The 14349-nt window shown below is 40.4% G+C and overlaps 1 protein-coding gene across 3 annotated transcripts in view; it reads right to left on the bottom strand.

Annotated features, from left to right (window-relative positions):
- LOC130920773 (adhesion G protein-coupled receptor L1-like) overlaps positions 1-14349 on the bottom strand; it is a 111373-nt gene that overhangs the window by 41132 nt on the left and 55892 nt on the right. For 2 of the 3 annotated variants that reach the window (XM_057844222.1, XM_057844224.1), the window contains exons 5-6: positions 9482-9496; positions 8005-8212 (exon numbers count right to left, since the gene is read on the bottom strand). In XM_057844222.1, the coding sequence (XP_057700205.1) occupies positions 8005-8212; positions 9482-9496 (223 nt within the window). The remainder of the gene's footprint in view (positions 1-8004; positions 8213-9481; positions 9497-14349) is intronic. The other variant, XM_057844223.1, reaches the window with a different exon arrangement.

The raw sequence follows: 14349 nt of genomic DNA, 5'->3' as shown, positions 1-14349 counted from the left end.
TCTGGGACATTTGGAGGACATGTCCTGTTGATATCTGGTCATTTCCTGATGATTTGGGGGTATTGTTTTTTTTTTTTTTTTGCCATTGAAGAATGCCCCGACCAGGTTGATTTACGGACATTTCGGGGGCAATATTTGGGGACACAGATTTTTTTACCATTAGAAATGAATGGAAAATTTGGACGTCCATGACCGTCAATGGCATCGACTTACATGTGCATCAATGGAATCCAAGTTCATTGGCATCAATAGAATCTACATTTTAACCAAAGTAAATGTCATTGGAAATGAATGGGAAATTTGGCCGTCCATGGCCATTAATGGCATCAAAATTTGGTCTAAATTTTTTTTTCTTTTTTTGAAAAATCGGCGTTTACGGCCGTCAGGAAAATTTTTCGGGGTCGTTCGAAAAAGTCCCTGCATCGCGGGAAAATTCCGGTCATTTCGATATTTGAACGGTGCCAATCGGTCAAACTGTTCGGGCTGTGCGGCGCAGAAGAAACGCCATTAACAAAAAAATAAATAAATAAAAGATTTTACTATCTGGGCTGTATTGGCCCGAATATAAGGCGGTGTTTTTTTGCATTGAAATAAGACTGAAAAAGTGGGGGTCGTCTTATATCCGTGGTCTAGATGTAACGGGTACACAGAAAGTGTATCCGTTGTAGCACGTGGAAACCTCCCCGCCGATTCCTTCATGTAAGGTCGCTAACGGCTGCGCCGTTGGCTCGAGCTTTATTGGCGCAGTGGTTACCGAGCTTGCCTGCCGACTAGAATTGTCGCGGCGCGCGGGTTCGCGTCCCAGCCTAGTCAGTGGTGGGAGCGGACCGCGGGGCGGCACAGAACAGACTCGGGTTACAAATGGGGGCTCGTCCGGGATCGGCAGCGAAGGTTTCGGGGGGAGAGTGTAACGGGTACACAAAAAGTGTATCCGTTGTAGCACGTGGAAACCTCCCCGCCGATTCCTTCATGTAAGGTCGCTAACGGCTGCGCCGTTGGCTCGAGCTTTATTGGCGCAGTGGTTACCGAGCTTGCCTGCCGACTAGAATCGTCGCGGCGCGCGGGTTCGCGTCCCAGCCTAGTCAGAGGTGGGAGCGGAACGCGGGGCGGCACAGAACAGACTCGTGTTACAAATGGGGGCTCGTCCGGGATCGGCAGCGAAGGTTTCGGGGGGAGAGTGTAACGGGTACACAGAAAGTGTATCCGTTGTAGCACGTGGAAACCTCCCCGCCGATTCCTTCATGTAAGGTCGCTAACGGCTGCGCCGTTGGCTCGAGCTTTATTGGCGCAGTGGTTACCGAGCTTGCCTGCCGACTAGAATCGTCGCGGCGCGCGGGTTCGCGTCCCAGGTTACATTTGTAACCCGAGTCTGTTCTGTGCCGCCCCGCGTTCCGCTCCCACCTCTGACTAGGCTGGGACGCGAACCCGCGCGCCGCGACGATTCTAGTCGGCAGGCAAGCTCGGTAACCACTGCGCCAATAAAGCTCGAGCCAACGGCGCAGCCGTTAGCGACCTTACATGAAGGAATCGGCGGGGAGGTTTCCACGTGCTACAACGGATACACTTTCTGTGTACCCGTTACACTCTCCCCCCGAAACCTTCGCTGCCGATCCCGGACGAGCCCCCATTTGTAACACGAGTCTGTTCTGTGCCGCCCCGCGGTCCGCTCCCACCTCTGACTAGGCTGGGACGCGAACCCGCGCGCCGCGACGATTCTAGTCGGCAGGCAAGCTCGGTAACCACTGCGCCAATAAAGCTCGAGCCAACGGCGCAGCCGTTAGCGACCTTACATGAAGGAATCGGCGGGGAGGTTTCCACGTGCTACAACGGATACACTTTCTGTGTACCCGTTACATAGACATTATAACCATTTACGACGCTAGATGGCGCCAGATATCAATGAAGTGAAAGCTGAACTTAAGTAATGTTCTGTCATGACAGATCTCAGCTACTCTCAAGTTTAACCAAATTGCATTATTTTATTGCAATGTTTTTCCTTATTCAGATTTGTTTCAAGACTACAGTTACAGTTAGACCTCCCTTTGATGGTTATTGCAGTTATTGCAATTTTGTTGTTTTATCACAATAGATTGGTTTATTTACATTTCAAAAACCAGAAGCCATTCATTTACGAATGTGATTGAACTTTTGTTTACATATTTAAAGGTTCAGATATTAAGATTTGAATGAGGCAAAATAACATGCTTTTTCTCTCGAATATATTGTTTCATCATTTTTTTCAGATGTACTGTAATTATTTTCTGTATAAAAATTAATTTGGTGTTCAAAAAGTCCTTTTTCAAACTTGAGTCTTGAAAAAGAAGGGGTCGTCTTATAATCAGGGCCGTCTTATATACGGGCCAATACGGTAATAATCACAGTTGATATATTCCAACCAGATCGTCCAGCCAGTTCACTGACGTGCACACTACGGTCATATTTTTCTATCATTTCCTTCTTAATTTCAATGGTAAGCGTCACCTTTTTCCTTTTTTTTCACCACCTGCCCTAACCTACTTGAGACCCATGTTGATTTTTCTCACAAGAAAACCCGCTGCTCGTCCAGTCTTGCGGGAACAATAGAATTGCGACGCTGTTATAAATCGTCATATTTCGAGCATGTCGTCATATGAGTGTGCACACACACTCATACACACTAGTTATTTATCAAATCCAATTTTTTGAAGCTTTATGATTTAATAAATTTCAAAACGGGACCGATGATGTACAGAGCCTCAACTAATAGCCTTCCGTATAACCTGCAAAGTCGTTTCCAGGCTAGGAAATGGAAATACGATTTGAGGGGAGAAAAATGTGTTTAAACTTAACTATGCTAGAACAACACTAAAATCATATTCGGTCCCTCACTCTGGTGTAAAGCTTTGGAACAAACTAGATTCTGCAGTGACCAGCTCAGGGTCATTGGCTGTTTTTAAAAGGAGGTATAAACAAACTTTATTAAATAATTATGTTGCTGACTCAAGCTAACTCTTGTACATAAAAAGAACTGTACAAAAGGTAAATGATGTCTGGGTGGCAACTCAAACCTGTAAACAAAACCGAGTGTACCCAAAACAAAGGAGGGCAAAAATAAAAGAGGAAAAAAAAATAAAAAAAAACAAAGGTGACTCAAAGCCAGTGCAAACAGAACTCACAAGAACAGATCAGCTGTTGGATGTAAATGCACAGACAACTGACTTCAAATTCTGTAACGACACGGAACTGGTCGATTGGCCACTGTGTGCCCTGGCCAAGATCTCTACAATGCGGTCAGAATCTGGACAACACACCTGCCCGGAAAACACCTTAAAGTCTGGATATGTGGAGGAAAGCTGGGGTAGATGGCGGCCGCTGTGTCCGACCACACTCGAAGTGGAACGATATCGAGGAAGTTTTCTTTTTGGTGCGCTGCTGGCTTCTGCAGGGGATTGGAGATTGTGCCAGGTGGGACAGTGAACGCTGGAACGGTCCCTATGAGGTGGTCAGAAGGACCTAGCGACGCCAGTACCCCAGGCCCTGAGTCCAAAACCGGAATGGCGATGCAACTTACTACGAAGCTGCTCAACCTTGAGATGAATGTTCGTCGGAAGGCAGCAAGGAATGAAAACTGCGACGAGGATTAAGTCGACAAAAGGGGGGTGGCGGACACGGCCTGCCATCTGTCCGCAGCTATTCCCTATCTTCTGGATCGAATCAACTGAATAAACTAACCACTGAATTATGAACTAATCTACTGGATCTAATCAACATAACGAGCACATTGCCACGATTTACAATGGACTATTGGGAAAATGAACAATCAGAGGGGATGGTAAAAAAAAAAAAAAAAAAAAAACTTGTGATCTCTACGAAATCTGAGTGTCAAAAATTATTATTCGATATTTTCTACGTCCTATATGGTATACTGGGGGCGGGTTTCAATAAGCTTCGGCTTCTCCCGTCTGCCCTTTTCTTTTTGGGTTGAATTAATTGTAAACACATATAAATGCTGTATGTTTGTTCACATTTGTCATGCCTGAAGGGAAAATAAATAAACGATTAAACGATATGTCGAAACAAATGACCAGTCAAATGTTATGTCAGATGTCGAAAGAATCGTATGCCGACGCGATCGTATGTCAAGGTACCACTGCACAGTAAAAAATTAGAAAAGGGCATTGAGGCCAAACTAACAGGGTCCCCCCAGGATTGATAAATCTAAATTCAAGACTTTTAAGACCTTTTTTAATGCCAGTTCAACTGAAAATTAATACTTTTCTCGCACCTATTATTTAGTTCATATTGAATCATATTAAATAAATAAAGCACTGAACATCAAATTTAACCTCAATTACTAAGAGCTGATGACTTAAATATCATAGCGGCGGCCGATGTAACTTCCTCCCTCTTCGCAGTATGAGGAAAAGCGGTAAACAAACATCGCAATTATAAACATAGCAAGCAGGAAACAGCTAAATTAAACTGAAAACATGACCAAAATTAAAATGTCAGTTATTACTTCGAGCCGGGCCAGGGTTCTTTCTCGCTAACTCTTTGAAATAACTATATATTAACAATGTACGAATGATAAACTAAGGAATAATTGTTATAAAATAAATAATTTGGATAAAAAAAGAAGGCGCCGTATGGTCATTGCAGAGCCAGAGCATGCCTATACGCCCTTTTTAATCTTCCCCTCTGCGAGTTCGCAAAACCGCATCTGTTTAATAATATTCAACAAATTATTTTTTTATTTAATTTATTTAAATGATTTATTATTTAACATTTTCTAGTGTTATTTCGTTGTGTAAATAAATTTATAATGATCATTAAAATATGTAGTCTATTTAAACATTAAGAAAATGTGTGGGTTTTTTTTCAGCCAACTGAGAATTCGTTATGCAGACATCGTCACAAATGTTGTCACACAAAACGCGAGTCGGGCTTTAATACCCGCGGATCAGGTCGGGTCGGGCTGGATTTTTTAGGCCCAATTTTACCTCTATCTTAAAGCCTTGATGAGCTTAAATTGGCTGCAGTTACGAAGTCGGGAATGCTCCCTCCAGGAAAAAAAAACACGATTTGACCAACATTATGTTTAACAAACTTTTCCAGCGTTATTTCATTATGTAAATGCATTTATAATGATCATAAAAATATGTACACTATTTAAACATTAAGAAAATGTGCGTTTTTTTTTTTCTGCCAACTGAAAATTCGTTACAAAAGACAGTTACGACATCGGGAACGCTCCCTCTGGAACAAAGCGCAATATGACCAACATTGTGACAGCCAATGCCGACCAAAAATGACGTAATATCCGAAACAGATCACCAATGGACTCATTTGAAATATATGAATGGTGGTCTGTTTTGGTGTTCAGAATCCACAATACTTCTGCCTGCAGGGTTTTCGTTCCACCGACAAACGGACGCATTCCCGATGCAGAGGATGGATTCTCCGTTTTGCCGGTTGTGGTAGTTTGGCACGCACGAGTTGCATTTCGATTTGTAGTGCAGTGCATCGTAAAAATTCTATGCGTCATCTTCGTTATGGATTCAAAAAAAATAAAATAAAAAACTTTTTCACGGATATAATTTAGGTTACACTGAGATGTTCTTGAAATTTAAGAGCACATACCTGTCAAGTTGTACGGTTTCCGCGTAATTTGTAAAAGTGAGCACTGATTTTTAAATGTGTACGCCGTACGTTCCACATCTGTACGTTTTTCGTGCATTAGTTTTTTTTTTTTCTCCGTTCGGGTTTGGTCACCGTTTCGGCACCGAGACAATGTGCGTTTCGATGCGTTACTACTTGTTGGTGTTGAATGGAGCGAGAGAAGTCAGAGACACTGAGAAAGAAGAGTGTTGTGACGCTGTAGCAAACTGGATGCTAGGCTAGCTGGCTCCAATATTTCCTGTCCGTAACCGACATCCTATAATCTACGCCTAGATATCAAATGCATATAGAACTACATGCGAAATGACAGCCGGCGGCGTTGATAAACAGCCGCCATTTTGGAGCAGTAGACTTCTCAGAAAGGCTCTTGTAGTGAACCTTCCTAGCGAACTTATGTAACTTTTTAATCTAAAATACTCCTAAATCGGCAAAATCTTGACTTGAAAATATCTTTAAATGATGAAACAGTCTTAAAACTTTAACATGTCGAAAGTAGACAGAAGGGAACTCATGCAAAAACGGTAGCAATTTTAACAACGTTAACAGTTGATTCACAGCAATAAACAACTTCCAAACATAGCAAAGGTTACTACGTTTTTTTGTTTTGTTTTTGAAAAAATAAACATAAAAAGTAGGGCTGTCAAAATTATCGCGTTAACGCGCGGTAATTAATTTTTTAAATTAATCACGTTAAAATATTTGACGCAATTAACGCACATGTCCCGCTCAGAAAGCATTCTGCCTTTTGGTAAGTTTTACAGCAAGGCTTTTTATGCTGTCCAAAAGCGAACTCTTGTGGTCGCTTTGCGACATGGTTTATTGTTTTCTTACCAGTTCATTATGACTGCACGACGTCTCGGGCTGATAATGTTGAGCTTATGTGATCCTTGGACAAGATTTGTCCGTAAGTATGGTTGTTGTAAAGAATGTACATATTATGTTAGTAAGCGAAATGTTATATTTTTTGTATGAGACGTTTTTTGTTTATGTTTAGTGAACTTGTATAGCGTGCTGAGCTAACGCTGTTGCTAATGCAATGCTTGTGTACTTTTATTTTGTAGTTTTACGACGGTCTAAAGAGGACAATGGTTTGAGGCCATTTTATTAATAAATCAGATGAAAAAGGAAGAAGAATTATTAAGGCGTCGCTCACTAGCTGTCTAGCTTTGGAAAAAGTAGACGCTTCGGAGTGAGGACAGCATAGACAGATTTAAATGACAGTAGAGTGAAATGCCCACTACAGTCCTTATGTACCATATGTTGAATGTATATATCCATCTTGTGTCTTATCTTTCCATTCCAACAATTTATTTTACAGAATATATATATATAATTTACAGAAAAATATGGCATATTTTATAGACGGTTTGAATTGCGATTAATTACGATTAATTAATTTTTAAGCTGTAATTAACTCGATTAAAAATTTTAATCGTTTGACAGCCCTAATAAAAAGGTAACACCAGTTACTATGCCAAGTAACTAATTACTCTTACCTTCAGGTAGGTAACTGAGTGACTAACCCAATTACTTTTTGGGAGAAGTAATTTGTAATGGTAATTAATTACTTTTTAAAAGTAAAATTATCAACACTGGTCATAAAAATGAAGTCTGCAGAATGAAAAGTGACAAAAGCAGAGATGTCATTCTGCCAGTTTGTTGCCGAACACAATTTGCCTGCAACTATTACTGATCACTTCTCAGAATAATCAAAAGAAATGTTCCCTGACTCAAAGATTGCATCGGTAAGTTAATTTTATCAATTGACCTTTTTAATTTATAATTAGACACACTAATGAACTACCTTCAAGTCAAACTGAATTGTGAGCTGAAGTGCAGCCATCAAAAGACATGATAGAAATTGCCAAAAGTGCTACATACAATTATAAAAAAAAGTCACTGTTAAATTTTAGTAATCATGATGTAGTTGAAGTTATTGATTCTTCTTTGATTGCACCAGGTTCTATGTGACAATATTACCAATTAATTCATATTATTTTAAAAATTGAGTTTTATTTTTGTTTCATATTGCACGCTATCTACAACGTTGTAAGATTAGCAACCAATTTGTAAGGGCATACGTCACTATTTGTAAGATTGCCAATGGCTTCGGGTTGACAGGTATGAGACCACGGTGAACAGATTCCAGACTTACAACAGCTAATTTAATACTTTTAATACCTTTAATAATGGAAAACTAAATTCAATGCTTTTTTAATACTTTTAATAACCCACGGGTACCATGACTAAGTAAGTAAATAGTTATAAATAGAAAGCAAACAGTTACTCAAAAGCCAGACCTGCAAATGTAAACTAAAATTGTCTTGGATTATCGGACACACTCACTTATAGGTAGTGGTGACCCGGTTCTGCCTGTAGTCGTCCCATGAAGCATATTCGTACAGAACTTCGGTCCTGTACGGTGTCCACGGCATGACATATAGTCTATCACCAGCCTGCAGGGGGTCCTTACACCATGCCCCTGACTGATGTTCTGCCTCCAGCTGAGAAGAAGGTGGCTGGATGCTGAGCAGTGATCCGGGACAGACGAAAACTGTGAGATGGGAGTTGTCAGAAAGAAGGATGTGAGAGAGAGGACAGGGGATACGGATGGATAATGGCAAGATAGAGAAAGAGAGCGAGAGAGAGAATTGAAAGATTGTGAGTTGAAATGAATCAATGCATGAAAATTGGATTGAGAGGGATGCAGTTGATGCAATGAGATTAAAGAAAGACAAAGAAGAGGAGACACAAAGGGCTTTAGAACACCTGCGCTGATCTCAAAAGGCAAGCAAGAGACAAGACTTAAAAGTGAGATTGTCTGTGTTTTGTGCGTGTGTGTGTGTCCATGTTTGTGTGGTGAAAAATATAACGGGACACTGCAATGAAAGGTGTGTGAGTATGTTATAGGTGCGTGGGCGTGTCGGTTAGTGCAGTGTGAGGTAGAATCAGGGGCGCACAGGGCGGGGCGACATTTTGCCTTGAAGTGAATGAGAGGGCAGGTTAGTTTACATCGAGCACAAAGATTGGTCCACCCACATGTCAAAAAAAAAAATATATGGACACGTATGTATACTGTACAATCTCACGCTGGCATGCAAGAAGGCATGCATACACACACACGCGCACGCACACCCATGTACAGTATTAGCAGGGCTTCCACAGTACGCATCACACACATTTGGTCTTATTTTTCCTATGAAGATAAATAAGGGGCTGTGCCTATAGGGGAAGAAAAGGGGAAATAAGCATAAAGAGGATGGAAGTAAGGAGGGGAGGAAGGAAGGAGGGGAAGAAGGAAGGAAGGAAGGAAAAGAAAGAAAGAAAGAAAGAAAGAAAGAAAGAAAGAAAGAAAGAAAGAAAGAAAGAAAGAAAGAAAGAAAGAAAGAAAGAAAGAAAGAAAGAAAGAAAGAAAGAAAGAAAGAAAGAAAGAAAGAAAGAAAGAAAGAAAGAAAGAGAAAAATGAAAAGAAATCTTAAAAGTGTTGAGCTGTTGAGTTCATGTGTGCAATGACATCAGGACAGACAGAGCAAAAAGTATAGAAGAGAGAAAAGTATGTGCAGAACCTGCATTATTGGATAAAAAGCACAGATTTCCATACAAGGAAGGATGGGAAAAAATGGGGTAAAAAATAATCAAGGAGAATAATAAAAATGAAAATAAAAAACGAAAAAATAAGGGGGGCAACATCCAGCATGAATACAAACAACGTCCTAGGGTAGGAGGAAGAGAGAGAAATGCCAAGAGAGAAGAAGAGAAGGAAGAGAGAAATAGGGACGTGGGTGGGTAAGGAGATCAAGATGCTACAATGTATTGTCTTTACCTTTTTGGTCCACTTCTACTCAAGCATAGGGAAAAAAAGAGGGAGAGAAAGAAAGAGAAATCAGAGGGGGAAAGAAAAGAAGAAATGAAAGAAGCAAGAATGCAAGCGAGAAAAAGACAGAAGAAAAAAAGAAAGGAAAGAATTGCACAGATTATGAGTTCCATTCTCACGTAGTATTACAGTACCCAAACCCTCAGCCCCGCCCGCCTCCCTTCATCACCACTTTCCGTCTCTCTCGACATCACCCCACCCACTCCTCCCCTTTGCCCAATCCCTTAGTGGAATTCCTGTGGAGAAAAGAGAGCAACTCCTGGTCTTGCTGTGACTCTGGAAAAAAACACACATGCGCACGCAGATGCACTTGAGCCCCTCTCGCTTGCACCAAGCACGCACACACGCACGCACGCACACACACAAACAAACACACAAGAGACATACAGTATGCAAATACAGTTATCTAGCTTGTGCCTTCAACTTTTTGATTGTATTTCAGGCATGCACATACACTCACTGAGGAGAGAAAGCATCACAGGGATTAAGAGGTTATATACTACATCTGTGAAACATGCCTTGACAAAAAGCGTATACACAATATCAAAGTGTATTAATACACCTCTTAAGCAGTCAAGTAATCAATTAGGCTTGACCCATTGGATCAACTACTATTGTACATTAATCATCCATTGATTTGAAAATAGTGGATACTGCTATGCTTCCATTAAAAAAAGGAATACAATATATATACACCGTATTTTCGTCACTATAAGGCACACTACATTAAAAGGCGCATCTTCAATGAATGGCCTATTATTAAAAAATGTTCATACAGTGGGGCAAATAAGTATTTAGTCCAATTGTGCAAGTTCTCCTATTTGAAAAGATTAGAGACCTGTAATTGTCAACATGGGTAAACCTCAACCATGAGAGACAGAATGTGGAAAAAAACAGAAAATCACATTGTTTGATTTTTAAAGAATTTATTTGCAAATCATGGTGGAAAATAAGTATTTTGTCAACACCAAAAGTTCATCTGAATACTTTCTTATGTACCCTTTGTTGGCAATAACGGAGGCCAAACGTTTTCTGTAACTCTTCACAAGCTTTTCACACACTGCTGCTGGTATTATGGCCAATTCCTCCATGCAGATCTCCTCTAGAGCAGTGATGTTTTGGGGCTGTCGTTGGGCAACACGGACTTTCAACTCCCTCCACAGATTTTCTATGGGGTTGAGATCTGGAGACTGGCTAGGCCACTCCAGGACCTTGAAATGCTTCTCACGAAGCCACTCCTTTGTTGCCCTGGCTGTGTGTTTGGGATCATTGTCATGCTGAAAGACCCAGCCACGTCTCATCTTCAATGCCCTTGCTGATGGAAGGAGATTTTCACTCAAAATCTGTCGATACACAGCCCCATTCATTCTTTCCTTTACACAGATCAGTCGTCCTGGTCCCTTTGCAGAAAAACAGCCCCAAAGAATAATGTTTCCACCCCCATGCTTCAAGTGGGTATGGTGTTCTTCCGATGCAATTCAGTATTCTATCTCCTCCAAACACGAGGACCTGTGTTTCTACCAAAAAGTTCTATTTTGGTTTCATCTGACCATAACACATTCTCCCAGTCCTCTTCTGGATCATCCAAATGCTCTCTAGCGAACTGCAGACAGGCCTGGACGTGTACTTTCGTCAGCAGGGGACATGTCTGGCAGCGCAAGATTTGAGTCCCTAGTGGTGCATTGTGTTACTGATAGTAGCCTTTGTTACTGTGGTCCCAGCTCTCTGTAGGTCATTCACTAGGTCCCCCCATGTGGTTCTGGGATTTTTGTTCACCGTTCTTGTTATCATTTTGACACCACGCGGTGAGATCTTGCATGGAGCCCCAGATCGAGGGAGATTATCAGTGGTCTTGTATGTCTTCCATTTTCTAAAAATTGCTCTCACAGTTGATTTCTTTACACCAACCGTTTTACCTATTGCAGATTCAGTCTTCCCAGCCTGGTGCAGGTCTACAATTTTGTCTCTGGTGTCCTTCAACAGCTCTTTGGTCTTGGCCATCGTGGAGTTTGGAGTGCGACTGACTGAGGTTGTGGACAGGTGTCCTTTATACCGATAATGAGTTAAAACAGGTGCCATTAATACAGGTAACGAGTGGAGCCTCGTTAGACCTCGTTAGAAGAAGTTACACCTCTTTGACAGCCAGAAATCTTGCTTCTTTGTAGGTGACCAAATACTTTCTTCGACTCTAATTTGGAAATAAATTCTTTAAAAATCAAACTGATTTTTTGGGGGTTTTTGTCCCTATTCTGTCTTTCATGGTTGAGGTTTACCCATGTTGACAATTACAGGCCTCTCTAATCTTTTCAAGTGGGAGAACTTGCACAATTGGTGGTTGACTAAATACTTATTTGCCCTACTGACGCACTCTGCATTATAAGGCGTATAGAATAGACGCTACAATAGAGGCCGGGGTTAATTTATGCATCCATTAGATGGAGCTGCGCTCCCAGTTGCTGTGAGACCTATTGTGGCTCAATAGTGATTCATTTACAGTGATACCTCTACATACAAAGTTAAATCGTTCCAGGACCTTGTTTTTAAGTCGAAATGGTCGTATGTCGAGCAGGATTTTCCCATGAGAGTACATTATTAATAATTCCATTCATTTGTTTCACAACCCGAAAACCTACTGCTGGTACTATATGAAATAGCAATTACACAGAGCAAAACTAATAAATTATTAATAATAGTAATAAATTAATGAATCGGGTTGCAATGTGGCAGATGTGTTTTGTGTGGTGTATCTGAACGCACCGCGTGGATGACTTTACTGAAAAAGAGGACTTTTTACTTTCACTTTTCATGTTCAGCTGCGGTGGACAGTAGGCATGTTGTGTTGCACAAGTTCTGAAATAAATGATTGAAAATCTGACAAAGCTGGCGTTTTTTTGGCGATGTTACAATCATAATAATTGTTAACGTAACTTATAAAGAATGGCGAATGGAGGTAGGAGGAGAACCGTGTCGAGATCGTAGACATTCTACGGCCGTACTGTTGAGCCAGTTCACGGACGTTCACACCACGCTCATATTTTTCAATCATTTCCATCTTCATTTCAATGGCCTTTTTCCTTTTTTTACCACCTGCACTAACATTCTTGGAACCCTAGAAAATCCACCGTGCGTCCGTCTTGCAGGAAAAGGAAGAAACTTCGGTGCTGTCATAAATCATCGTATTTCGAGCATGTCGTCGGATGTAGAAACAAATTGCAAGTCAAATTTTACATCAGATGTCGAAAAGCTTGTGTGTCGAAGTGATTGTATGTGGAGGTACCACTGCATAAGGCTTTTGAGAAAATTCAAGACTTTTAGGTGCGCCTCATAGTGCAGAAAATACGGTATATATATTTATATATACATGAAAACTGCCTAAAATATCTCAAGATAGAATGAACTGAAACAAAATATGTAATATGTACAGTCTGCAAAATCTCTTCAATATCTTCAGAAATGGAAATGTATCAAATATATACTAGTCCTTCTAAAAAAATTAGCATATTGTGATGAATTTCATTATTTTCTGTAATGTACTGATAAATATTAGACTTTCATATATTTTAGATTCATTACACACAATTGAAGTAGTTCAAGCCTTTTATTGTTTTAATATTGATGATTTTGGCAAAAAAGTCAAGAAAAAACAAAAATCCCTATCTCAAAAAATTAGCATATTATGAAAAGGTACTCTAAAGAAGCTATTAACCTAATCATCTGAATAACCAAATTAATTCAAAACCCCTGCGAAAGATTCCTGAGGCTTTTAAAAACTCCCAGCCTGGTTCATTGCTCAAAACCACAATCATGGGCAAGACTTCCGACCTGACTACAGTCCAGAAGGCCATCATTGACACCCTCAAGCAAGAGGCTAAGACATAGAAAGACATTTCTGAGCGAATAGGCTGTTCCCAGAGTGCTGTTTCAAGGTCTACTGTGTTTTATCAAGGGCAGAGCTAGCTATGAGGAGATTTTGGAGCACTTCACGCTTCCATCTGCTGAAAATCTTTATGGAGATGAAGATTTCATTTTTCAGCATGACCTGGCACCTGCTCACAGTGCCAAAACCACTGGTAAATGGCTAACTGACCATGGCATTATTGTGCTCAATTGGCCTGCCAACTCTCCTGACCTGAGCCCCATAGAGAATCTGTGGGATATTGTGAAGAGGAAGTTTAGAGACACCAGACCCAACACTGTGGATGAGCTTAAGGCCGCTATTGAAGCATCCTGGGCCTCCATAACACCTCAGCAGTGCCACAGACTGATTGCCTCCACGCCGCATTGAAGCAGTCATTTCTGCAAAAGGATTCCCGACCAAAAATTGAGTACATCGCTGATATAATTAATTGAAGGTTGACTTTTTTTGTATTAAAAACACTTTTTTGTAGTGGTCGGATGAAATATGCTAATTTTTTGAGGTAGGGATTTTTGTTTTTTATTGACTTTTTTGCCAAAATCATCAATATTAAAACAATTAAAGGCTTGAACTACTTCAGTTGTGTGTAATGAATCTAAAATATATGAAAGTCTAATGTTCATCAGTACATTGCAGAAAATAATAAACTTTATCACAATATGCTAATTTTTTGAGAAGGACTACTATATAACCAAGAACTTTTCTTTTAAGATCAGTATTTTAAGAAAGGAAATAGAAACACTTGATGATTTATTTTTCAGAAGATATTCAACATTATGTACTTAAACATCATGGATGACAGTAATGGTGAGCAGGACTGTATGTGTGCCTATATATTAGGGGTGTATCAATACTCCAATCTGGATTGATACATTATTTGAATGCCTGTTTATTGAATCAA

This window comes from Corythoichthys intestinalis, chromosome 8 (assembly GCF_030265065.1).
Source record: "Corythoichthys intestinalis isolate RoL2023-P3 chromosome 8, ASM3026506v1, whole genome shotgun sequence".
In the NCBI taxonomy this organism is placed as follows: Eukaryota; Metazoa; Chordata; class Actinopteri; order Syngnathiformes; family Syngnathidae; genus Corythoichthys; species Corythoichthys intestinalis.
Note: the sequence above shows the minus strand (reverse complement) of the source record. Positions and strands in the feature narration are given on the sequence as shown.